The 27,949-nt window shown below is 42.7% G+C and overlaps 1 protein-coding gene across 1 annotated transcript in view; it reads right to left on the bottom strand.

The window, feature by feature from the left end:
* LOC119394273 (intermembrane lipid transfer protein Vps13) overlaps nt 1-27,949 on the bottom strand; it is a 191,352-nt gene that overhangs the window by 46,357 nt on the left and 117,046 nt on the right. The window contains 12 exon segments of the mRNA XM_037661555.2: nt 704-838; nt 1,575-1,734; nt 4,388-4,500; nt 8,864-8,986; nt 10,360-10,498; nt 16,745-16,875; nt 17,647-17,775; nt 18,667-18,729; nt 19,519-19,605; nt 19,760-19,867; nt 24,329-24,421; nt 25,432-25,500. Coding sequence (XP_037517483.2) covers nt 704-838; nt 1,575-1,734; nt 4,388-4,500; nt 8,864-8,986; nt 10,360-10,498; nt 16,745-16,875; nt 17,647-17,775; nt 18,667-18,729; nt 19,519-19,605; nt 19,760-19,867; nt 24,329-24,421; nt 25,432-25,500 — 1,350 coding nt within the window.

The raw sequence follows: 27,949 nt of genomic DNA, 5'->3' as shown, positions 1-27,949 counted from the left end.
CAACCAAGACAATGTGAAGCGTAACCTCTTATTATTGTTTTCCTATGCATGTTTTCAAGGGTCTACACTAATTTTTATGCTCCTGTGCATGTTTTAAAGGGTCTAGACTCCTTTTTATTGTTTGCAGTTTCAGTAAGCAACCTTCCCAGATTCCAAGAAGTGTTTCGGTCATCAGTTGGGACCACACGTCACTTTGATTTTCATTGTTAAAGTGCTCATTATCTATGACAAAGGGGCATGCTGTGCATACAGATACAGCTATCATATCAGTGGAGGTGCCTTGACAGGGTCTGCCAGTCTCAGTTGAGCAAACTGCTGTTCAGTTCATATGCCGATGGCAGTTGTACCAGAAGAGAAGCGATGAAAAATCTTTGAGCAGGGAATGTTGCCGGAGGCTAGGTTAGGTAAGGTTAAGTTAGGCTATGTTAGGTTAGGTCATGTTAGCTAGCATTAGGCTAGGCTCCTACGACATTCTTTGTTGAATTTTTCGTCACTTCAAGCATCCATCTTTTTCTGAACTTATGTCTTGTGCAGAAGAGAAGTGTTACATGGCAGTTGTGCCTTCAGTAAAATATAGCTGCGATTGAGTTCTACCGCTGTTCGCCGCAACAGCAGTTGAAAGAGGCCATGTAACAGGCACATATAATGGCACTAACATCTGGCAAACTTCAACAACAGTGAGGTTTTTTTCTAAGGTGGTCACCTGAAGTATGTGGAGCTTGGCGTGAATCATAGTCTGGTGTAGCGACTTCTTGTATGTAGCCCAAATGCCTGGCCTGGCAAGGCGCCGCAAGTCTTTCTTGGGGTTTGAAAGAATCTTCATCTCCTTGAAGTTCACCTGAGAACGTATGTCCAAAAGAAAACACCCAGTTTCTAGCAGAATGCTTTTAGCGCATAAAAGGTTCCAACTGCGTTAAGAAAAACTAAGAAAACAAACTATTGAACCCAGACTACTAACTATATGGAATTATGTTTCTATATTAACTTCATAGAATTCAAATCACTAGATCATGTGCAGTTTTGTCCATTTCTCACTAAAAAAAAACTGATAACTAAGCCGGTGCGGTTTAATTATGCCCAAAATCAGGATTTTGGGCAGAAGTCATGACAAAATGGCACGTGAAATACTTGAGGCCTTTCACATTGCAAAGAAGAGCGAAACGAGTTGTAGTGATAGCTCCGTGGCGTTGCGCAGAATGGGACAAGATTTCCCGCAATCTTTTTTATAATCTCGAGGACCAGATAAGAATGCGAAGATGACACACAATAACCGTACGTCAGTTTAGTATTATGCCTTTCTGGCTAGTTCAGTTGATGTGAAGGTGATTGTGATATGATCATGTGACCGCATGAGTGTATATATTTGAGCCTCGCTTTGGTGACTAAGGAGTTGGTAATCTAGCTGCTTTCCTGTCTCCTTCACCATTTCCTGTGTTTGTCCATTTTTGGCTGAATATATTTCCTTGATGCAACGCACCAACTATAGCCCAACAACGAGTTATACTATGCCATTGCGAAAAGAAACATTGCCAGAGTTTGGAATGCCAGTGATGCGACCACCTAATGCTCCTCACCTCGTAGCCATTGACCATGAGCACCGAGGCAGGGTCCCTGTCTAGACGGCGCAGATTGTTGTATCGCTGGTACTGCAACTCCAACTGGTTCGACTCCTTGGCGTTTACAGCCTTGTAATAGGTCTTGGTCTCCTTCTTGGACTCCCACTTCACACCGGAACTGCATTTCAATGAGAAGAACAGGCAGGCTACAACATCTGTTGCATTCAATACCATAAAGACTTGTGTGAGGGCCACACCCTTGTAAGAGGCACACATCAAACTTGGCAGCCTAAAACTATGAAAAATAAATCAAACCGAGAAAGAAAATAGAGAAACACAAATTCCAACCAATGTATTCCAAGTAACAACACGTGTTCCAAACCAATGACTTGCACATATACTAGACTCTCAGTAAGTGAATATCTCTAAACGGAATTGCTGCTTAATTGGAAGAACTACCTCTAATATGATTGGTTTCGTACTTGAATTCTGCACCTCTGTTCACCTCTCAGTCAATGGCACACCTGTTAAACAGAGCATTTTGTCCCAGCCCTTCAGGTTCCGTTTAATGAAGTCTACTGTACTCGTAAAGAGCCTTAATGTAATAGGGACCTCTAACACCACGGGAAGCACGGAAGATGATTTAACCGACGAATATGCTGGCGAACTGAACATAAGCAACAAGTGGCAGCAATAGCAAATGCGAGTACTCAATTATGCGACACAATGAGTGAAAAGTCCAAGGACACCTATGTCCTTCTGATGAGCTGTGAATGCGAAAGCATTAGTGTCCAAACGAGCGTCCGAGCCAGCAAGCAGCAGAAGCCTACAGTGCCAACGCTGCATGACATCGAGGTCCTGTGCAATGAGAGACTGGGGAATTCGCAGCGCCCACCAAGGCCCAAAAGGTATGTGCAGCAGCCAAGCCCAGTGGGAGCAAAATAGAGAGAGAGAGAGACACAGACTGCACGCAATGCCTCCTACATACATAGCAGGCCTGTTCACTCTGCCATACCACATCCTGCCACTTGGACTGAAATTTCCATTGCTAAGCTAGCCATGGCAAAAGCACGGATGTAGAAATTTCAGTCCCAAGTAGCATGATGTCATAAAGCAGGGTGCACAGGCCTGCTATCTTGGAGGTGCCGGTTCAGCCCAGTGGGTAAGACACTCTGCTTCTGAGCGTTGGGTCGTAGGTTCGAGACTCGCTACTGCCAGAATTTTTGCTTTCAAATTTATTCCATTTTTTAAATGTTAATTTTTTTATAGCAATTACCGAGGTAAAGTTGGAATGCAAGTGAGAGCTTGTGTGGGTAACACAGGCTCGCGAGATCGAGAGCGAGGATGATGTGGCGATGCCCTCTCCCAGCCAAGGTTTCTGGAAGCATGCCCATTGCATAGCATTGCAGATAACGGGAACATAGGCAGTGTGTTGCGGGGACAGACATTGGCTTTTTCACTTAATGAGCCATTCGAAGCTTTCGGTTAGATTCTTTATGAGAAGGACAGCATTCACTTTAGTGCTGGCATATGATGACGAAATAAGTGGATTAGTGCACATTTCATACTCGTTGTCTGAAGAAATGGGCAAAATGGCCCAATTACATGCAAGGGCCATACCTATTCTATATTGCAAAAAAACAAGTGTGGCTCTTATATGAATCTATATATGGTATACGGGTCTTCCTAACCCACAGAGTTTCTTACAATAATACCTAGAGGGGAATCTGGCGCTAGTGTCTACGCGGGCTCCTTGAGCGGCGCTTCAACCACCATGGGAATGATGGGAAGTACAGGCTTCAGATTTGCTTCAGGTGGATTAGGTTCTTGAGATTCACGATGCCTGTTTGCAGAGTGTAAAACAAAGCGATATCAAGTTATTTCTAATTAAAACTTGCTTCATTCTTTTGTACATAAAACTTATTGCAAAAGGTCTGCGTGACCGCGAGATGGAAGTGAAACATGGACAAATTCAACCACCAGGGTATGCATTGCTCTGCAATTGTGTTCCAGATTTGGCATCACCAAACTCGCTTGTCTTTCCCTCGAAAGTACGCATTATCTATTTATGGAAATAACAGTACCGTATTGAGTGAGAAACACTTAACGTATGATCTGCTGTGATGCCAGGTGCATCTGTCCAAGTGGCCTGTCCCCAACGCATCTCTCGTTTTGTTGTGAAGTCGAGTCAGAGGAGCGTGACGGTGCATCTACTTGGCTTCGCCGTCATTTTGCAGTCGATTTGAAAGCGTTTTGTAAGTAGCGCTTATCACAAAACGTGAACTCTAAGCAACTTCCTGCACTGGCATGGGACGCTACATCTATGCACAGCGGTGAGTATACGACGCTCTGCTAAAACTGTCAAATACAACCTGTAAAGCTGCAACATGGCAGCAAACCAAGAAACCTAGCGGTTTTCAGCCTCTTTGAACAACAAAGGCACTGCTTGAGTGCTTTGCAATGCACTCCATTGCCCACGCCTCGCAAAGAACGAAACTGAAACTGTAGAAAAAGATCCGTAAACAGTTCGCTAGATAACGAAATCCAATCCGAAGCCTGTACTTTCCATCATTCCCATGGTGGTTGAACAATCGCAGCGCCAGTTTCCTCTCTAGGTTATTGTATGAAACTCTATGTTCCAACCACTTCAAGGCAAGCAAAACAAGACAACAACAATGGCAATGACAACTCATGGGGAACAAAAGCATGAGGCAGAACGTGGCATAAAAAAGGTTAAACGCTGCACTCGTCCGTTTATCTGTACTGAGTGTGGTGCCTGCCACGCAAGATATCAGAACATGTTTTATCACAGTAAGCAGACAAGCACGAACCCTATGACGGAGATGTAGACAATCTCTCTCCTGGGGTGTGAAGAAACCAGGGAGATGCCAACAGCTTGAAAGTTCAGCACCATGTCGTAGATATTCCGCTCCAATGCACCAGACTGACAAAGAAACATAAGCACACATGTTAGCAAGGCAAACCCAGGAGTGCCAGTATGTATTAATACTTGTAATTGAACGAGGATAAAAACAGCTAATTACAGGTCAAGTGCATAAGAAAACAAAGATCCTTCGTGGATTTATGATAGTCTGAACAACTAATACAGAAAAGACAGCAATGCTGCATAAGTGACTTTTACAAATTTTTAGGAAGCGGTAGGTATATGTTTGTCCGAAACTTACGATTAATCAATCAAAATGCCTGCAACCTCTCACATGCGTCCTGAGATTCCACGCAGGTAGCATTACTCAAAATGGGCATTCCTCAACAATGCCATCAGCTTTCTCCACAACAGCTGTGCAAATTCCAATCTGAGCTCCAACGTGGACACAATACACATGATGTTGAGAAACAACAATTATGAATTACTCGCTAAGAGTACAATGCAAAACAGTTGTATATTCTAGTGAGGTATAACCATTGTAATCAGCACTATCTGGGCATCACATTTCACTGCTACAGCTGCACAACCTCTTAGCTGTAGGCTTGTGCGAATATTCGAGCATTCGAGTATTCGAATTCGCTTCGATTCGAATTTAAATTATTGAAAATTTCGAAGCATTCGAAAGGAACAGGTCTATATTAGTCCGCTTGTAAACCCCTGTAAAGGTGGTTTCACTGCAGTGGAGGAGTGCTATACCGTGAATACACCTTTCCAGAGAAAATCCGCATTGCCGCGAAGCCCCATTTTCAAGGTTAAATGAACATATTACCCTCACATCGATTGATCATTTTTTAAGTTTAAAAACTTGTTACACCAGCTTATATGCTCCAAGTATAGTTAATTTTAAAACGTAACATATTTTACAGGTCATCACTTGCATTCTACCGAAAGCCAAATCCTGCTACTATTCAAAGTTGCTTCCACTTTCCTTGAACCAAAAAAAATAACATTTGCACATGCCTTGTTATAATTTAAAAAAAATGTTGTGCAGGTTGGTTGGGTAATGACAAATATTTCGTTTTTCTTTATAGTATGTGATATACAATATTCGAATTTGATTCGAAATTATTTAACCAAAATCACTATTCGCATCGAATTTGCTTCGAACCTAAAACTACTATTTGCACATGCCTACTTAGCTGACGTCGAACGTGATGCGGATAATAGTTGGGGTTTTACATCCCGAAATCACGATACGCTTATGAGAGACACCGTAGTGGTGAGCTCCAGAAATTTCGACCCCCTGAGGTTCTTTAAAGCGCACCTAAATCTAAGCATACAGGCCTCTAGCATATCGCCTCCATTGAAAAGCGGCCACCGTGGCCAGGATTCAATCCCGCGACCTTCGGGTCAGCAGTCAAGCGCCATAACCACTAGTCCACCACAGCAGGTACAAACAACATGATGCTGGTATAATGCAATGTGACATGTAATGGCTACAAACACATGCAAGTAAAAGTGTCTTTGGTATGTGCACTTTTTCTGCCATTTGCACCATTGCTACTTACTACATAAAAGTATACAAATGCAGGTTTCCATGATAAGACTAAAGCATAAGTATTCAGCTGAACCAACATATAATTGAACTTTATGATGCTGTACCGGACCTCGTTCGATTTTTCAGACACAACAGCATATGATGCTACAAAAGAGAACATGCGCAACCAGGAACAAAGTTGCCATAACTAAAGTTGTCACCTTACTTTCATGCAATATTCGATGAAAGTTGTTTTGCAGCAGCTGACAGGTTTTGATGCAGATTTGAATGGACTTTGCTGAGAGCAGTTCAGTGAGGAGAACACAGCATTCAGTGTTGTACAGTTGAATCCCGCTATAACGAACACCGCTACAATGAAATTCCCACCACAATGAAATATTTTCAATTCGCCGTCAGCTGCCCATAGAAAACAATGCAAAAAATGTCTCGTCACAACTAGGGATGGGCGAATAGCAAATTTGAGGTTCGAAGCGAATCGGAAGCGAATAGTCATTTGGTCGAATAATTTCGAATGGAATAGTTCGAATAGTACTCACCGCATATTATTAAGAAAAATTGAGCATTTTCTTCATGACCCTTGCACAATATTTTTAAGAATTGGAACTAGGTATGAGTGAATGTCACTTTTTTGGTTCGAAATGAAGTGGAAGAAACCTTGAATGGCATCAAAATTTGAAAAACAGTAGGGTGCCACTTATAAGTGGTACAATACGTTACAAGTTAAATATTACTATACTTAGCGCATATAAGCCCATATATCACGCTGTTAAAATTAAAAAAATATGTACACTTAACCTTGAAGTGTGGCTTCGCGGCTATGCAGATTTCCCCTGGCAGGGTGGTTTCACGGTACGGCACCCCGAGGCTGCAGTGAAACCACCTTTACAGGGAGTTATGTGCGATCAAACGTACATATATTCGTTCATTTCGAATACTTCGAAATTTCGAATAATATAAATTCGTATCGAAGCGAATTCGAATAATTTAATATTCGTTCGAATATTCGAAACGTCCGAATATTCGCCCATCCCTAGTCACAACAAGTACTTTTCCTGGGTACTTCCACTTCAACAAAGATTTTGCAATTGCTACCTCATAAAGAAAAGGCACTTGCCTAGGATTGCTGTGAAATTCTGACAGCAACTTAATGATTTCTTGTTTGCTCGTCACTTCTAGAGCAGTGCAGCCGCATCACAAGACCTGTGTCTTCACTGGAGACACTCTCTTGGCTACCACACTCACATCCCCATAAATTTTTTTTCACCACCGAGATGCTCAGTGGCGGATCGTCCATCCAACACGATGCTCCCGGTGCATTTGATGCACGTGCAATAGAATCGTTCATCAAAAGCTTCTGCAATGTTTCTGACAGAGCGCTCAAAACAAATACTGCTTGTCGTCACTAGACCCACTAGCTGTGATCATCAATAGAGACTAAACTTCGAAGGTATGCGACTAACACAGCGGAACATTACTGGCAATAAAGATCTAAAACTGTACAAAGCGTTTTGGCTTTCCTGGCATTTGCTTATCACTGTGGTGTGCAGACTTCGGCATTTAGTTTTTGGTTGGCCTCTTGCGAAGCTTTGACATGAGCGTTTGTGGTGCTCTATGCTCGACACACTCCAAGGACAGTCTGAAAACGATATTTTCTCATGTACAGCCCACCCACTACACATAACACATCCCCGACTACAAACTGTGGGAGAAAGAAAAAAGATATGCATGTATCGACACAAAGCCGCCTTCCTTGCATTACCGTGAAGACCCGCTGTGACGCCAGCTTCCGCATAGAAATTCGCATATAACCGGCACCCTCACTTCAGCTTCGAATATTCTGTATATTTTGTGCGCGTTATGTGTGAGAAAATACGTTCACCCTGTGTGTGGCCAAATACTTATGAATTAATGAGAGTTCCATGCAAAAGATTGCTTGCCGGGACCAGAGGAGGAGTCATAATAATCAGATATTCTGAACTTTTGTGGTCTATACATGAAATTTTGCTGCAATGAAATTCCACGACAACAAACTTTTTCGCGCGTCCTACCAATTTCATTGTAGCGGGATTTCACTGTATTGCTCTGTGCGACAACCCTTGTTGTACTGGCAGATTGACCGAGTAGAACAATGGACACAAAGGCTTCACTTACATTGATCACCACAGTATGTTGAAGGAATATTTTTTTGCTTTCCATGCGATGTATGATTGCTGTGAAGGGATTACTACCACAGGCACAGCATCAAACCGTAAAAGTGGCTGCCGATTCTCGACAGAACTATTTTCTTGCTTGGTATGAAAACTTTTTTGGAAGTGCCTAATTAGTCACAATTTTTGAATGATGAATTTGTTGTCTTAATGATAAATTTGTTGATTCAATATTTTCGGACCTTACTAAAGCTTTTGATATAATTATTCATAGCAGCTTATTTATGAAGTTACAATCCCTGGCAATTACTGGTCCCATACTTAAGCCTATAAAAATTTACCTTTATGAAAGAAAGCAAACGACTTTCCTCAGGATGTGTTTGCTCTGACGCTAACGTTATAAATGCATAAGGTTTGGTTTGGTTTATGAAATTTAATGTCCCGAAGCGACTCGGGCTGCGAGAGACACGATAGTAGGGGACATTATAATTTTAGCTATCTGGGATTCTTTAACTCGCACCGTCATAGTACAGTACAAGGGCCTCCAGTACTTCATCTCCATTGAAATGTGACCGCCACGTTTGGGATTGAATCCGTGTCTTTTGGGCCAGCAGCAGAGCACCATAACCACTGCACCACCGGGGTGGCATAAATGTGCAAGGCTTATGTGAATGGGCAATCCCTCCCCTGCAACAGCCAATACTGTAAGACTTACCTCTTGTATCTTGAATACGAGGGCAGAGTCTTCAGTGAAGAGTAGCGTTCGCTGCCTGCCATTCAAGAATGCAATCCAGAACAGCTTGCGGTCATCCTTCAGCTGGACTTGGTCACAGTCGTCCTGCAAGCGAGTCGTCACACGAAAATAGCTGATATCAGGAAAAAGCTATGCCAAGACACATTCCATTCACCCTATAACACATTTAAAAAGCACGAAATACAACCAGCATAGCAAGAGTGCATGCACACGAAGTGGCAATTGGCCCTCCTCAAATGATGGACATATTCGACATCTGCACATATTCGTCAGGCAAAGTAACTAGTCATTATAGAAAGCTTAATTAGTTTTCACGTGACCCTTTTCTGCATATGCTACCAGCATATGCACATCTGCCCTAGCATATAGTAGGCACTAAAAAAAAAAGTAATAAAAATTCACAATGTTGATGTCTACCACTGCAGATAATTTCAGCTAAAAATAATTTTTAGAAAGTTGTGCTTTAATTTTCTGGAGTATTAAACAATCAACCCCAAATAGATTACAGCCCAAACTATAAATAATTAAGATAGTTCTGCAAAAAAAGAAAATCTTTGGCTCAAAAAAGATGATTTGCTCTAAGTGCCTTTATATAGTACGCTAGTCCAAATGGCAAATTTAGGGAGCTATCTGTGACTCCACTCACTACTATGCAGGAAAGGGAAGCGTCATATGAAGCTGATGGCAGTGTGCACAGATAAATCAGCCAGTACTTTATATATTAGCTCGTTGAGGCAATACATCAACTCAATAAAAGCACTATAAATTGTCACGAGCAAAGAAAGCAACACTCAAGTTCTCAACACTGCACGCTTAGAACCAAAGTGCTGAGAATGGCAATGTGCAGGTGGTTTGCATTCGGTTTGTCTGCCTGAAATGGCATGAGGACAAATACAATTTTCAAATTGCAAAAAATGTAAATTTTTTCAGAATTAGTGCCGACCATGGGCTGAATATTACTTCGTTCATTGCTGAATTTCACCCATCAGCCTGCAAACAACATTAACAACCAAGTATAGTACACTCACTCGAAGAGACGAAGTTTCTCCAATCTAAATAGGGTATAAGCTGAATTTCATTACACCATCAAACCTGGATATATCAGATCATTGTCTATATCTAACAGATATAACATATCTTTGAAAATCAAATGAAAAAAAGTATACGACGTAGTATGCACATACTGAAAAACATTTGTTGCTTTTGATATATCGAAAACTGCGCCACTCTGTGCCTTTGCATCTGTGCTTCTTCTGTGCTCAGTTCCCACATCATTGAAATTATCCACACAGACAAAACAGCCCTGTTTTGGCCAATATCATCAAATTACCAATATGTAGAGGTCCAGTGACCACCATGGTCGTTGCAACTAACATTCTTTCAAGTACAAAACGGGATATGGAATGCTAGAAAGTGAGCCCTGCTGTGTAGAGAGGGAAGGAACTGCAAGAACACACCATTAGCAGCTCAAGCTTGTTCAGCTTGGTACAGCTGTCCGAGCCCCACAGAAGGCAGCGCTTGGCCATCGGGTTGTCCCAGGTGTAGTGCTGGGCGGTCTTGGGTGGCAGGGAGTTCAAGCACATGTCCCTGTAGCCGCTGCACATGCAGAGAACTGAATCTCAACAATGTGAACCACTTCTGCAGGACACGCAACAACCAACTGGGACAAATAGTGCGTTTACATTTATGGACGGCAGGATGTGATCTATGCTTTTCATGCATATGGGCCAATGACACCAGATGCACATACCATAACAGACTTTATCATGAGAATGCTGAATCATTGTGCTGATGACTGAGAGATTCTCTGTTTCAATCATGCATTTTCAGGACCTGAATTTCCTGTGCCATAGTAGTAGTTAGTCAGCGTCCGCAGAAATGTGCTATTGGCCGAGCCGGCAGGTGATGTGATCTCGCTTTGACCAATCAGGTTTGCGCAAGCACCCACATTTCAAATCCATGGTACATTCATGACATCATGAGGCTTCCTATGAAACGCCACTGCCTGAGCCGACAGGTCACGTGATCTCGCTTTGACCAATCAGGTGTAAGCGTGCGCATTTCAAATCTAGCAGTGGATTTGTGACATCACATGGTCTCACTAGCCAATCATATAGACTTGTGTGGTTTTCTAATCACACGTAATCTCGCAGCCAGCCGTATAGACTCGCGCATAAAGACGTCGTCGTGACGAAGGCACAGCACAGTGAGCTTGCAAAGGGAGGCCAAGTGCCAGCCGAGAGCAGTCAACTCCGAACTGCGAGCTCGTAAAGCTGAGGCAATTCACCAGCGGAGAGCCGAAATGTGACTCTGAAATGTGAACTCATGAAGCTAAGGCAACATGGCAACGAATGGTGGCAACCACCACTAATGAGGGCTTCAAGGACCACTGCAAGGAATGCCGCAAGGGCAATCATCGTGCATAGACAGCTCCATGGTACAACCATCTTCACGGAGTGGATGGGCCGTATATATATATATATTTTTTTAACCAGTGCTGTTTTATTGAAACTTTGCCTCCACAGCAAGAAAAGTAGCCAAGGTTTGTCAAAATATCGCCTCAGGCGCTCAGGTTTGATGCCTGTTATTGAAAATGAAAGTGTTTAACTAAAATCACAGAAAAGGATTTACCTTCACATAATCTCTGGAAAGAGAGTATTATGTACAGCAGCATACGGAATTTTACTGCTGTAATGCAATACATGGCATAAATAGCGTAATCTAGACCTATATATAGAATTTTGTTACATGACACGGGAAATTTTTTTAATTTACGCCAACAAGTACAACAAAAAGAACACGTCGTATGTAGAGACCACAGAGAAGGTTACATCTTTGCAGTCGACTTCATTCTTGTTTCTTGAAGGTGCTCTTAATGCTGTTGGATTTCAAAATCATGGGAGAAAAAAAAAATTTTATTAGGTCGAAACTGTTCATCAAGTGAAAGTTTAAAATGAAATGAAGGCAGACTCAAAGAAGAGTGCAGCTTCAACTTTAAGAGGAGGCTCTCCCGTGGCCAACTGATTTTCCTACTCAAGTACCACCTATCCAAGTACAAAAATGAGTGAAAACAACCAGTGGACCTATTTAAATAAAATCCATTGCAGTCCAAATCCTTCGCAATGTGTCCAATCCTACCTGAAACATTAAACTTCGTCTCAGCCGGCCTAAGAAGTATTGCACACTTTTCAGCATTGCAATGTGAAACAGCCGCACCCTTGGTGTACACTTATGGGACACGACAACAGTCGTCATCTGGCTTGCCTGCACTTCCTTTTTTAAAAACTCTGCACTCGCTACTTTCTCGCCAATAAAGCTCTGTCACGCCAACTAGCGTGCGTGTTGTTCGTGACCTGTAAATAGCAGGCGTGCAGCAGTGAAGTGTCTATAGGGCATGCGCAATAGATAACAGGGTGATTCCACGTAAGATCGATTAATCGATGGCTGGTCGACCTCTCAAATTTATTTCAAAATTTTATATATTATTGCCTGATGAGTGGAAAGAAGAGATCCGCAATTTGTTTTGCCGCCAAAAATTTTTTCGAAGCACAGGAAATCAATAACGACGAAGAGGTGGAGTGGAGCGCTCATCCGCTCTGCTGTTTTGGCCAACTTTCGTTATGAATTGCACAAAATATATAAAGTTAGGTAGCTGAAATTTTTTTAACTAAATATATGCATGTTTTTGCTTCTGCTCAGGTATTTTTAGTTTTGATGTGTAGTGTAGATGTTTTTATAAAAAAACGCCAGGCCTGCGCTGAAACCGCAGCCCAGTCACAGCGAAAGCTGGAAGAGCGGCGTTTCTAGAGCCCGTTAAGCTCTCTTGGGGCTTCAATACAAGTACACTAGAAAGGTACCCACTACGCCATAAATCACAATTTTTGTGAAGTTGGGAAGCACCTACTAAGCCATTATTCGTCATTCTGCGAAGAAGCGAGGCACCAGCTACACGTCTGTAAGGCATTATGTGCACTTTGTTGACGCGACGACTGATGATGATAGAGAATTATGGCTCAGCCCTTTGTAATGGGTTGGAATCTTTAAACGGCCCACCAGTTATATAATTTGCATTGGGTGACGCCCGGTCGCTATTTCCCTCTCCCGTCATGCTGTATAACATACGTTGACACGTGGGAGAGAGACCGGGGGGGGGGGGGGGGGGGGAGAACTTTACTGAGACCCCGAAGAAATGGATCACGCGCTTATGGGCTTCCTTGGCAACCAATACAAGTGCACTTGCGAGGAACCCACTACGCTATAAATCACTGTAATTTTTGAGAAGTAGGGCAGGAGGCACTGTGCCATTTTTCGTCATTCTACGGAGAGCGTTGGTACCTGCTAAACACATGTAAGGCATTATGCGCACTTTGTTGATGCTGTGCCTGTTCACGATGACGAATTATGGCAGAGCCTTTCGTAATGGGTTGGAAGCATTCAACAACCTACTCGTTGCGCAATTCGCATTGTGTGACGCCTGGTTACAGAATTCGCGTTGTGCGACGCTTGGTGCTTATTTTACTCTTCTACCACGCTATATTTCATACGCTAATGTGGTTCCTTCCCGACATGAAGCCTGTGTAGGACCTTTTTGCAAAGCAGTTTCAAGCACCGGCATGGCTCAGCGGTTGAATACTGGGCTCCCACGCAGAGGGCCCAGGTTCGAACCTCGTTCCATCCTGGAATTTTTTTCTTATTTCGTTTTTTTTCTTATTTCGAGCGATACTGGTTACGGACACCGGCGGCGGCGGCGGACAACTACGGCGCCAAAAACGGCCGGTGAAATGATCTCATTACAGCTTTCGCTGTAAAACCTCAAAATTGGCCCAGGAAACGTTATTTTCTTTATTTTGAAGGTCTTTATCTCAAAAAATCCTTGTAGCAGACCGACCAAAAATTGCGCATTACGTTCTTCGCATGCTTATCTACCACACTGCCGAATCTTATATTTATATAACTTTTCAGTAAAGAGATATGATCGGGCTGAGTTAAAGAAAACACCGGACAATGAAAACTTCTGACGACAATTAAAAAAAAAACACCATTTTTTATATTTCTTAAACTTCGTCCACTTATTCTCCTCCACATCAGCTTTCATAATCATTGAAAACATGTTGCATAATGTCGTTGCACTAATAGTTACGGCCCCTCCAATAAGACCCTTGGGCAAGGATTGGCAATTCCGACTTCTTGCCCAGCAAGTGTATAAAATGCAGGCAGGATTGAATTGCTTTTTATTAAAAGGCAAGCAGGTACCGAAAAAGGTGTCGCCGGCACTGAAGACGTTAATCATGAAATTAGTTCGTCACTGCAGCGGCCACGAGCGCGGGGCTACCGAGCAGGCGCGCGCGCACCCGAGATGCTCGTTGTAAGAGACGGCGCAGTGAGAGCTCGTTTTCGCGTCCTCAGACCTATCGAGTTCGAAACAGCAACGCCTCTCCGGTGACTTGAACGCACGTGCACTGGAGCTTCGCTATTCTATCCGCCCTCTGTTCGCATCGCAGCTAGGCGCTGATAACAAGGCAGAGATGGAAGCAAGGTGAAAACTCTATTAAGGGAGCTATCAGCGCTCGCTTCATGCATGCTGCTGCCAGAGAAACTGCGCTGCGCCAATTGCGATCAGTGGAAAGCATTAACGTGGCGCTCCAGTGGCAAAGCAAAATATGGAATGTCAAAGGAAAGAAAAGCAAAACTATTGGTAACCGGATGCGCTTGCCTATCTTAGATGTCGGCAGCAGACGGCCTGAACTAGCCGCGCGTTCAGAGCGCTGTTCACACTTCATTCGGCGCGGATAGCTCTTGTGCTTTGCTCTTACTGTACTCCTCCTGTGCGTCTCATAGCGAGAAAGTATAGCTCGGAATGAGCGTACTGTGGAGACTACATTTCGAAGCACAAAAAGCTTAAAGGAGTACTGACACGAATTTTTAAAAATTTCGGATTGTTGCTCTAAATAAAAATACTGGTGTCGAGAAACCTAAAACGACTATTGTGGTGCCTGGGAATGCATCATATATATTTTAATTAGCGCCACCTTAAAAAGACACTTTCGGTTTAGATATCGAGGGGGTGTCTTCTCAGTGATGTTTCATAGCAGTGTGACGTCACGGAGATACAGAAACTCGCGACGTACTAGCAGCAAATTCGTCATCTGCTCGTGGTGCACATAAACAACGATGAGTGAATTGTCGTCCTGTGACCCTGACAGTGATTTCCGCGATTTAGGCTGCATGCAGGACGCGGAACTCGCAAACTCGGGGGAACTGTCTTGACTCGTCGGGATAATGTCCTTGCAGTAGAGCTGGCTTGCAGATGCTCAGCAACGAAAACTTCAAAGTCAAATTAAAATATTTTATACGTGTTCTCCGACTCCAGTGTGTGGACAGCGTTGACACTGCACAGCAACGAAGCAAAAATGTCCCTTTTTCGATGTCTCAAAATCGTGTCAGAACTCCTTTGATTATTGCAAAGAAGCCAAAATTTCGCAGAGTTACCGACCTAGACATATACGCTTTGAAGGAATGTTTAACGCCCGGAAGATCAGTGACTTCCAGTGAGACAGACTACTTGTGCTACGTGTGCTTTTGCTACCACTGCAATGAAAGACCTTCACGGAACACACAGCTTAACGATGACATTCTTATGCCCCCTGAAAAAGAAATCGACGTCATTAACCAGATCACTGCGACTACCGGTGCACGTGCGTTCAAGTCACCCCAGAGGTGTTGCTGTTTCGAAATAATCGGTCTGAGGACGCGAAAACGAGCTCTCACTGCGCCGTCTATTACAACGAGCATCTCGGGTGCGCGCGCGCCTGCTCGTTAGACCCGCGTTCGTGGCCGCTGCAGTGACCAAATAATTTCAAAATTAACGTCTTCAGTGCCAGCGACACCTTCTTCGGTACCTGCTGGCCTTTTAATAAAAAGAAATTCAATCCTGCCTGCATTTTATACACTTGCTGGGCAAGAAGTCGGAATTGCCAATCCTTGCTTAAGGGTCTCATTGGAGGGGTCGTAACTATTAGTGCAACGATATTATGCAACATGTTTTCAATGATTATGAAAGCTGACGTGGAGGAGAATAAGTGGACAAAGTTTAAGAAATATAAAAAATGGTTTTTTTTTTAAATTGTCGTCAGAAATTTTCATTGTCCGGTGTTTTCTTTAACTTAGCCCGATCATATCTCTTTACTGAAAAGTTATATAAATATAAGATTCGGCAGTGTGGTAGATAACCATGCGAAGAACATAATGCGCAATTTTTGTTGCTCTGCTACAAGGATTTTTTGAGATAAAGACCTTCAAAGTAAAGAAAATAACGTTTCCTGGGTCAATTTTGAGGTTTTTTATAAAAACATCTACACTACACATCAAAACTAAAAATACCTGAGCAGAAGCAAAAACATACATATATTTAGTTAAAGAAATTTCAGCTACCTAGCTTTGATATATTTTGTGCAATTCATAACGAAAGTTGGCCAAAACAGCAGAGCGGATGAGCGCTCCACTCCACCTCTTCGTCATTATTGATTTCCTGTGCTTCGAAAAAATTTTTGGTGGCAAAACAAATTGCGGATCTCTTCTTTCCACTCATCATGCAATAATATATAAAATTTTGAAATAAATTTGAGAGGTCGACCAGCCATCGATTGTTCGATCTTACGTGGAATCACCCAACAATCACTGTTGCGGGCCCCTAAAGATGCATCTGTTTTTAGAGTGTGTAAGTAAAGCATCACACTCTAGTTTGGCTCAGTAACACACCACTACTGTGCGAATTGAAACAAAGTAAACATTGTTGCCACTTGTGGCAACAATGGGAACATAAGAGTAAGCAACGTTACGTACTACTGGCAGTAGGTCAGTGCCACGCTGCTCTGGTTCACCAGAAAGACGGGCGACAGTCCGTCTTCGTAGTCGCCGAAGCTCATGACGGCTGCGCTCTCGCCAACCTGGCAAGCCATGTACAAGCCGCCCTTCTGCAAGAAAAAACGGCAAGAAATGACAACACAGCACAGTTGTACTCTCCACCTGTATGTTTGAAAAATGCGGCATGTTTTCAACGCTTTTCTTTTACAGCAAGAGCTGTCACTTGCGGGGATGCATGGAATTTCTTTCTTGTGCCGTTGGCCTTTGGTTCCCAATCCAAGGTTTGTTTACATCAGCTAACACTCACACATCTGTGCGTACAGTGGTAAGTTTTATTTTGTCTTGTGGGTAGTTTCCATTTTTAGCACTTGCAACTGATGTCTGGTTTCTGATCTTTCAAAGAGTAACCACTCTATACTGTCTTATTGCCCACAGGGGTGAGATTTCAGCTGTTAACAGGCAGGCGCTGGTATGTACAAGAGGTGTCATCGCATATGAGCAATGCTACCGTACCTGAACATTTTCTTTCTTGGTGTGCGCATTTTGCCAAGTCCGTATAACATATTTATTCTAATGGACATGCCTTTTTTATTAATAATATGAGTTCTTTCTCATCTTTTATTTTTATTATTCCTGAATGAGCAGTGCCTCTATACCCATGGAAAATAATTTTTATCGCTTCGTGGTTGCTCTGAAAAAATTCGGGTAAACTTCTTTCACAATACGTCACTCAGAAGATTTTAAATACGGAACGAAAAAATTCAACCAGGGGGTGCAGGGGTCACATTTGATGAAGAGAATTCAACCATGAGAGGTTCGAAGCCAGAAAGACGAAAAAAATTCAATACAGTCATGATTTCTGCAATGGAATATGGTCTTACCTTGTTTGCAAGTCTGAGGAGAATGGAGTTGGTCTCCTTGCACGAGAAGGGCACCGTGCACTCTTCTGTGTCCGCATACCTCGCCAAGAGCTCGAGCTTCTGCACTTCTTTGGGCCAGAATGGTACGCACTGTCCAATGCAAATTACAATGCAACACGTCAGCACATTATACAGCGATTTCGATTATAATTTGTCTTCACTGATCTTGAAGAACAAAGTTGGAGCATTCAAGGAAGTGTGCGGTTGCATTCATAATAATATCAAAATCAAAATTGTGGGGTTTGACCTATCAGTGCAATGCGAGACACAAGAGGCACTGCGGTAGTGGCTCTTAAACACTAAATCAGTTTCGACTGATAAAATTATTAGAGAACTCTACAAATAATCATTTCTCCATCACGGGTTTATCTTTAAAAGAGGAAAAGAAAGTCACAAAGTTTCAGTTTTCGATTTCATGCTGGAACGTCAGACATCACAGATTTCAAGGTACCGTTTCGCATTTTTATCACATTGACTCAATAAAATTTCCTGAAAATTATTCCGCTCACTTGCTCATAGGTTTCAAAGAATTTTCTAGTGTTTTGGACACACCGATGCAATAATATCTTCTCAAACATGCTATGCTAAGTGTTTGGCTTCCTTAGGAAACAATTCATTTTTACCCATAAAGGATTATGCAGGCCCTAGCACACACTGTTAAAATGTTTGAAGTCCCAACGAGTCCCAACGAGTCCCAGATTACTTGAAATTGAGCTGTATGATTGTGACATAGGCAAGTGTTAAGACCACTTTGGCATGAAAACTAAGGCTGAATTCATCCGTGCAGTCATACAGAGTGGCAAACTTGAAAAATAAAATTTCCCTTCTAGTGTGTTTTCTTGTGCTTGCATTTCATTACAGCATGTACCTACATTTACCATAGGTATCCGGTGAAAGAAAATAGTAATACTTATTAAATAGCGGGGGTGTATTTATGACTAGCACTTTAAGATGTTCTTGACACAGCACTGTTGTACTTACAGCACCAGGCAGTATTTTCATCCACACAGAATTTTCCGCATACTCCTTGATCTCGACGGCAGTCTGAAAAGAGTAATAAATGCCATCATGTAATACACATAAGTGTCATGACATCCAGTGCAGCAGTTAAGATCGTAAAGAAACATTTCAAGCAAGCTTTCAAAAGCGCATTATGCAATGATAATTCGCAATGAGAGACACAAGTGAACAAGTGGCATAGGTGAACTAGAAACTTTTGAAGGATGTCTTTTAAATGGCTAAGAAATGTGCACTTGACACTGCGCAAATCACCACACCTGAGCTTTCCCACATACCGTCTCAACTGCCCCTACAATTCCCAATGCACTGCCGATGCTAAGGGTTGCTTGTCAAGAGAAGATTGAATAGGGGCAACTGATATGTTCATGTCGGTTGCCCCTACAGTTGATGAGCATATCAGCACCAGCTGATATGTTCATCTTCAGAAATTAAGCACAATATGTTCATTTCTTCTGCAAATGAAGCACAAGGCTCATTGGCTTGCTTGCTAACAAATTTGTTTAAAGGTATTCTGTAAATTACAAAAGAAATGTACTAGCTTCTTACAACTTGTCACATATGACACATTATTCATAACGAAAAAAAAAAAAAAACCATGTAAGAGACTCAGGACTCAGTAAGGAATGAGGGTTATCAAGTAATTTTTTCCAGCTCTCTTTCATTACGCTCCTCCACTGTTCAATGAGAAATAAAGCTTTTTTTTAATTAATTAATTAATTAATTAATTAATTCAAACATTGTACCAAGACCCCACACATGGCATTTGCTTGATTAAAGGTTATTCTTGCCACATAAACCCCAACAAAAACATACCTTGCAATTGTTTAGAACGAGGTAGTATGGCGTGAAGGTGACGATTCTTGTCAGGCCAGTGGCACTCAGTGTAATCCCAACACTCAGCTGAAACAGAAAAACAAATGTTATGTGCATTAGCAAATGAATACTCTTTCAGATTTGCTTATGGAGATGTTACACTTGCACTCTGCTGCCAAAGCACAGTGCAATGCAGGGTTTCGAACGGCGCCTAATTCTTCGGAGCACACAATGTACGCACCAGGTAGGAGTAGCCATCCTTGGATTTGGCAATTATGGTTCCCGAGCTTCCAACAGCATCTAGAGAAAATCGCTCAGACCACTCGGAGTTGAAGATCTTGATGGCAGCCTGCCAAAACAGAAGACGGCTTTCGTTACTTCTCTTTCCAACCGAGTCATCCAGCCCAGCAACTAGGTACTTTTGCATGCTTTGTCACACGCAACCTCAATGAGAACAAACAGACAATTAAGCCAAGGCAAGTATAGGGGACGAGATTTGTTGCAATTATGTTATAAATGTGAAGAAATTAAAGCGGACGAAAAGATTCCTTCAGGTAGTATGCAAGGAATTATTGGTCAGCTGCCAGTTTGTAAAAAGATCATGTGCAACATGATGCCAGAAAAAAAAAAAAGTGTTCCACACTTGCCATTATGGCTACGAGCGGCGCTGACTAACACTCCCAGGTTTAAATGCACAGATATACCCGATAAAAGTGGACGCGAGGACTACCGCTGCCATAGCTCATTTACCGTATTTTCCGGTGTATAAGACGCACCTTTTTTCCTAGATTTTCGCTGGTGCGTCTTATACAACGGTGCGTCTTATATACGCAAAAAGTCACGTGATTCTGCGAGACCAATTTGTTTATATTTAATTTACGAGTACGATAAACAGAGCTAGAGAGCATTCGTAAAAATATATCTAATTTTGTTGTAACAATGAAGCGGCTGCGATCTTAGATGTCAGCTACTTGCTGTTCAAGCAGCGCGGCGACCACGGAGATTACGGCCGCAATAAAAGCCACCACTGTCGCGTGCCCCATTGTACTGTTTGAATTGTTTGTTCTTAAACGAAGAACTAAACCCACAGAACTGAGGCAATAAATAAAGAGCACCACAACGGTCCATTGTAACGTTGTAGCGCCCACAATATCAGTTACAAAAGCGAAAGTACCACTTCATTATCATCATCATCAGTTTCCGTGTGAGACATCGCTGCTATGGTGGCTAGAGGGGGAGGTGTGAGCAACGGCGCGCCGGAGACGAAGCATTTTTTCATGACGATGCGACGGCGCGGGAGGCATCTCGGTGCCGACAGCAGCGCCGCCGCATGGGCGCGTCCTCGGGCGCGTCTGTCGGCTCCGAGATATCATCCGCGCGCTTGGTACGGACGCGAGGCGCGTTTTCCGTTCACGACTTCTTACGGCGCACCATATAACCAAATAATTTTCGAGATTAGGCAAACATATCAATGAAGCTGGCCCATCAAGAGCTTTGGTAATTGCTTGTACTGCTGAAGCTTTGTGTGGAGTGTAACGATAGGAAAACACCGCACCTCGGCTTATGCAGTGGGTGGTCGTTTGCGGGGGCTATTGCCCCCCGTTTCGCTGGCAACTTCTTGGAAAGGTACGCAGCGACGTTGGGGAACAAAGCTGGAACCGCATCTGGTGTTAGGGAAGGGCGACCACGGGGAATTTCCACTGTGTCACCGTTATCACATGCGTGTAGCTGCGAAATATAAACCTCTCGTCGAAGTGAAGTTCACAGACAACGCTGTTCTTGTCCAGCGGCTTATCAGCTCGTGGAATGGAACGTTCCCAACGGTCGACGTTCATCATCGGCGCGTGATAACTGCGATGAGAGAGACCTTAATTTCTATCTTGTTTTCCTGTCCGAGACCTATCCCGTAGTGGATCCAGGGGCGAAACAATGTCTCTGCTGTCTCTGCAGTTTTGCCATCACGTAGCGTCAGCACATGAAAACAACAAACCCGCAGGTGAGCCGTCGGCGCAATGTAGCGGACGCTTTTCGGCTTTCTTGCGAGGCTCGGTCGATCACATAAAGTAACCAAGGCACGCGTCCTCTGGTCCGGTGACGGCGACGGATAATCTATCGACGGAACGACACAACTTCACGACAGAAAATGTTGTGCGCTCACGAGATCGGCAGCAACACCGGCGTTCGCCGCACAATTATCTTTTTCGCTCGCGAGAAAACGCGACATGCGTTTGTCGCTCGCGAACAATGCGGCATACGTTTATCGGTCTCGAAAAACGTGACATGCTTTTCTCGCTCGCAAAAACCGCGACATACGTACTACGTTTCCCGGTCGCGAAAAACGCAACATGCGTTTCTCGCTTTAGTAGACAGGGTGCCATAGACGCGTTCGCTGACTAGGAAATTCCGGTTTCCCGCGAAGCGCCGTTGGCTACGGCAACGCATTTGGCCATCAGGCACCAATACGCACAAACAAAAGCCGAGCAGGCGAAGCAACAGGTGACATAACACGCACTTTGCCGGAGAGAATCCACGAGACCACTTCGCCAGACCTCGCTCTAGGCATCTCGGAGACGACGAGCGCGCCACCTGTCGGCGTCATGAAAATGTGCTTCACCGGCTTGCACGGCGCAGCCCGGCCGATGCTGACACCTCCCCCTCTAGCCACCATATCGCTGCAGTCCAGCAGTAGTCGCAGCTTCCGGCTTCCGGTCGCCATTTACGTTTTGTATGCGTGTGTAGGTGGTATCCGACGATCGTGTGATAACCGTGCGGCGCGTTCGTTGTTTATGTGTTCTCACCAAGTCCGATAATGACCTAAAGGTATGGTAGCCACCATAGTACAGGCAGTGCCAACGATGTGCTTCAAGGTCCTTACAATGCTGCGTAAAAGTTACTCAGAGGCTGATGACGGCAACCCAGCGATGCTGCCAACCGAAGCGGAAGAACTTTTGACAGTGCGCCGGAGGATGTGGCTTCAAATCCAGTAGAATAAATAGTGGTTTTCTGCGCCTTAATAAAACTGCTGCTTACAGATATTCAGTGCCGTGCGTGACTACGCATTTCGCAATCAATGTACTCTGCGTGGGTCATTGTCATTTTATCATGTCGACTGAGTTAAGGTGCGTCTTATATATCATTTTTTCTTTCGAAAGTCGTAAAAAGTAGGGGGTGCGTCTTATACAAAGGTGCGACTTATACACCGGAAAATACGGTAGTTATGACCATTATCCGAAGGTTGCAGGTTCAATCCCTGCCAGCGGCAGGTGCTGTTTTTGTGCACTTTCTTCACATTTAAAACATAATTAGCACAAATAAGGTTCCCTATACTTGCCTTGGCTTAATTGTCTGTTCGTTCTCATTTAGGTTGCATCTAACAAAGAAAAACACGCCCTTAAAATTCCCTTTCTTTTGTTTTGAATGCTTCACAGAAGCTCGCCAGGTAGGGCCTTCGTTACTTTGGAATGCCATGTATTCCTCACTTATAAGCAAGCATTTAGCTAGTCCTAGCCAATGCTGTTCACTCTTGGGAAAATAGCAGCTTGATATTAAAGTGAAAGGTTGCAAATTAATTATTGACAGAGATACCACTTGCACTGTGTGTATTGTACCAGCTAACTCCATCCTTTTAACCCTGTGTTTGCCAAACACAGCTCTGCATCAAAAAAAATAAAACAGAATATTCATTTTAATTTCTGATCACTGAGAGTGTATTTATAAAAGCAAGTGCAATGTTATTCGAGTGCGAGCCTTCTTAGTATAGTAGCTTATTAGTAGTTGCTTCTTGAACTATTTAGAGCTAAAACATCACTTCTGTATATCAAGAATGCAACTACAGGCTTTGTATCGAGCTTCTTGTGCTAAAAACAGCATTTTGAGCTATCATACTCAACACAGCATATATAATACATGGGGAATTACAGAAATTAGTGGGACAAGCTTTGTGATTGCCGGAGCCGTATACAAGAATAGTGTATTTTCCTTTAACCTTTTTCCTACCGAGCTTTCTGGCCAAAAGCAATATAAAAATACCGTTCTTTTCATATGCCCATTTGATTCTACATGTCTTGAAACCACTAAAAATACTATGAAAAGGTGCTTTACTCGCAAAATAGAAGCATGATATTTTTCTGAAGATATGCAGAGGATTGGATTCAGGGCACTGCGCCACAGAAAGTGCCCTAAACTCTCCAGCCTTCCGTGCTGAAAATTTCTCTGAAATTTCAAAAATCATGCACAGGGACAAGGGAGCCCATGAAAAAAGCCTTGGACGTGCCGGTGGGGGTCTGTTTACATCCATCAGCGTCCACTGCATGCCGATACGCTGAGACGCGGTCGTCGTCCCTAGCCGATGATTTAGAAAAAAATGCGCTGCTCAGTGTAGTCGCTGCCCCACTCGCAGGAGAAATGAAATATTTCATTCCACAAAACTTCGGCAAACAAGCATTTTTTCATAACTTTTTTTCTGAATGTATTTGTTACCTGACATGCATGCACTGCTCGCGCCCTAGAAGGACGCCGTTTTCTAACTCTGTTTACCAGAATCCAGCCCTTTCTTGACTAAAACGCATGCTTTGAGCATGTTTTAAAATTTTTTGCTGCACCATCTGTTCATGCCAGAGAGAACTCAGCAAATTGAATCAGAGTAGCTTAATTGTGGCTCCGTCAAATGCTTCTTTCCAGCGTTGATGAGTCCAGCTCGTCTTCAGTAGGAGCAATACAAACCATGTGGATGAGCTCACAGCTCATCTTCGGTAGGGAAAGGGTTAATTCACAACAACTGCGTACAAATGTAAGCGCAGCCATATCCCACCTTTTTCTTTGTGAACAGCGTCTTGGAACGGTAGGAGAACAGGACTGGGCCATCGAAATTAGCAGGATGGTTTATTCCCGCAGAATCTTCCGTCTGGTCACACCCACAAAAGTGAGAATGTTAGACTACTAGGCGATTACAATGTTCAAAGCAACATGCACAATACTACATTACATTTTGCCTTATGATAAAAGACAAAAAAGTGAAGTAAATAGAGCCTTAAGCTATTCTATCTCCTGCAACTACCTGCTGACTATGCACAAGGAGCTAATATAGAATGTAACCGCAGATATTTCTTACTATGTGCGACTGTAGTAAAAGTGTTTGCTCTAAATACTACAACATCGCAGATCTTTTCAATGTAGTCAGCCATGTGAAACAGTGTTCCACACATTAAACTAAATTGAACATGAAGCACTGCAGCATATATTTCTTTACGCATAATTAGTAGTCACAACGCAGCAAATATAGTATAATTTCAAAGCATTTAAAAATTATGTCACAAGTTATATTAAGTGAAAGATGAAAACTGCACTGAGAGCCTATATTTTGACAAATACACAAGACAGCAAAAGTTGTACAATGCATATGACATTTTGGTAAGAACACCACATATTTCAAGTATAATACCGTGCACAATAACTCGTGCAAACAGCAACGTGTGCATGTAACATAAAACAGCAACCACATATATAAAAATAACTCACCACATAATGCCAATCATAGAGCGCTAACAATGCTTCTGCCGAAGTATTAAGTACAGGCACTTTAAGAACGAGACTGTTTTCCCATCTATGAAATGAAAGTACTAAAATATTTAGCTACCAAGTGGTGGTGATTGCCACTTGTAGTACATGCATTAAAGAACAAAACATTTAACAGTGTGACATAGGTAACACTTAGTGTGCACATATGTATAATATATCTCAAATAGTGCAAGCTCTGTGCAGGCAGGTGCACCCATCATGCCATTTGCGTACTAAAAAAGAAAAAAAAAGGCCAAGCATGCCATTCAGGTGCCAACGACGCAAGCAAGAATAGTAGAAATTTGTGCATGTATGTGCTAATAATATTTAACATCCATGCGGGCATTTACGTTGTACCTTTCCTGGACTCAGTTCCGTTTCAAAAGACGATTGCGGTATTAGAGACATACGTCTGTCTTCTCCAGGCTAGCAAAGTGTTAATGAAAGAAGCAGCAGTTAGTCACAAAGCACAGTGAGAGGTTTATGTATACTTTTAAATCAGCGTGGAATGATGGAAACGCATGAAAAGCAGGGACAGAGGACAAACGCTGTTTAGGGGTTAAACTGTTTTTGCGTGCTGCGAAGGCATCCTTGTGCAACAATGACTTTGATGCTAAGACACCTTAATTAAATCATAAGGCACACGGTTACCTGTGGCAACAATGAGAAAAGAAGGTGAAAACTCTGACATAGCACTCGATCAAAACATCAGGCGTTACGTTTTCTTTTCATGGCAAAGCATCATTAACCCTTTGACATGCTACGTACACAATTGTGTACACCAATTGTTTTTGCAATTTGTAATGACTAGGGGCTAAGAAAGAGCACGATACATTGAGCTTTGGATGAATTGAACCTCCTGCATAATAAATTTGTCTTCATTTAACTTCATTTCGCAGTGTACTTTTGCATACGATTATTTTGCTGAATGAACTACCACATTCGACGAGTCATTCGACGTGCCGCTTCCCACGATCCACATCAAAAGTATAATTTTTCTTTGTTCAACATGGACATAACCGACAACGAATTTGCACTATATTTCTAGACTGAGATTTCATTCTATTTATGAAAAAACAGAACATGAATGGCTTCAGAATGAGTAGATATTTAATTACAAAGCAATTAGGAAATATTGCTGTAACAAACATAAATGAATGTATTACGACATTATTTTTGTTGCAATATAATATCGAGTGCTTTGAAATAACATTGTATCGATTTGACGCATTTACAGGCGCTTCATAGGTGGCGTTTGAAAGGGTTAGAGAGCGGAATGTATCGAGTGGCAGCAAATGTTAGCGCAGCAGACTTCTACAAATTAACAGGCTAACCGAATATCGAGAGAAGATTCAGATTTCAAACATGCCCGAAGCACAGTACACAAGTGTCACTGCATTACGCCCAGTAAAAACGAGGCTGCGGCAGCTGGGAATTTAACCCATGGCTAAGCAGCTCAATACTTACCATGGGTATTCACAAGATGGCTACTTACGAGCCTTTTAAAGACACTAATACTTGCCATAGATGGCTACACAGCAAATACTTACGAGCCTCTTAAAGACTTTAGTGGGAACATTGCTCCCTTTAATGTACGGGCTGTCGTATTTATTGACTTGGTGATGCGATCGCTTCCTCTCTTGGATGGCGGGAAGTTCGATCATAATCCTCTGATTGGACGCGCAAAACAGGCACAACTTTTAAGAGCTTGGCAAAGCACGAACATTAGCCAAACCTAACGCACTATAAAAATAGACAGCCTAAGTGAATGGTAAATTTATAATGCATCGTACAGATGTTTCAAGTAGCAAGGTTCAGGCGCACTCTTAAATTAAACACGTTAGTGTTCAAGCGGATGCACTTGATAAGGTTATTGAGAGACATTTTCAAGGTTGTGAAACTGGTAGGAAACTCAATCAACGAATTAAGATTAAATCAAGATAACTGCAGATAGCCAACACAGATATCGTTTACCAAGAATGGCCAGCGCTAGCTGTTAATATTGAACAGTGTTGGTAGTATGCGAGTAAATACGGTAGTTAAACTCAGAAATAACAGGAAGTGGGCTGTAGAGGTCCAGGTAGACACCATCTTCAAAAATGCTACCACACACTTCTCGATTACAAAAAAAAAATAATAATACGAGACTCATGTATTTAAGGATTTGGAAATGTTTCCATTATATCTTGATGCGACAGTAACGCTCAAAATGCCAGTCGTGGCATAAATGTTTATTCATGTGCATGTGGCATCCTACTCCGACCGCAAAGATTGGACAGGCCAGTGAATTACAGTATCACGACGTGTCTACTTCCTGCATACAAACTAGTTCGTACAAACAAGTATGTCTATGTTGGTTGGCCACTGTTGCTTTTATTAAGCACAGTAACTGATCACAGAGCCGCCATGAGCTCTCAATGAGTTTGTTAACTCAGCTGGCAACATAGCAGGCACATTAGTCACCGCGCTGTCTATAGCACTCCTACAAAGTTCGGTACATAATGCCGCATAGAACTAGTGTGCGTCAAGCGATTTTCATTGAGTTGTGGAAGAAGAAATGCACGTAGGCCTGCATCACTAGTAATGTTATATCAGAATGTGTCCTGTATGACAGGAATACGCTGCAAACCTATTTTTCTAACATGTATGTATGTATGTATGTATGTATGTATGTATGTATGTATGTATGTATGTATGTATGTATGTATGTATGTATGTATGTATGTATGTACGTACGTGTGTGCGAGTGTAATAGTTGAAAAGGCCCCCAAGCCTATACTGTAACACTGGCGAAGGGGAAACTGGTTTTAAAATACCAGCAGTCAAAACTGTGCTCACATCGCTGATCGTTTTCTATGTCGGCGCCACCGTGTAA

This window comes from Rhipicephalus sanguineus, chromosome 5 (assembly GCF_013339695.2).
Source record: "Rhipicephalus sanguineus isolate Rsan-2018 chromosome 5, BIME_Rsan_1.4, whole genome shotgun sequence".
NCBI lineage: Eukaryota > Metazoa > Arthropoda > Arachnida > Ixodida > Ixodidae > Rhipicephalus > Rhipicephalus sanguineus.
Note: the sequence above shows the minus strand (reverse complement) of the source record. Positions and strands in the feature narration are given on the sequence as shown.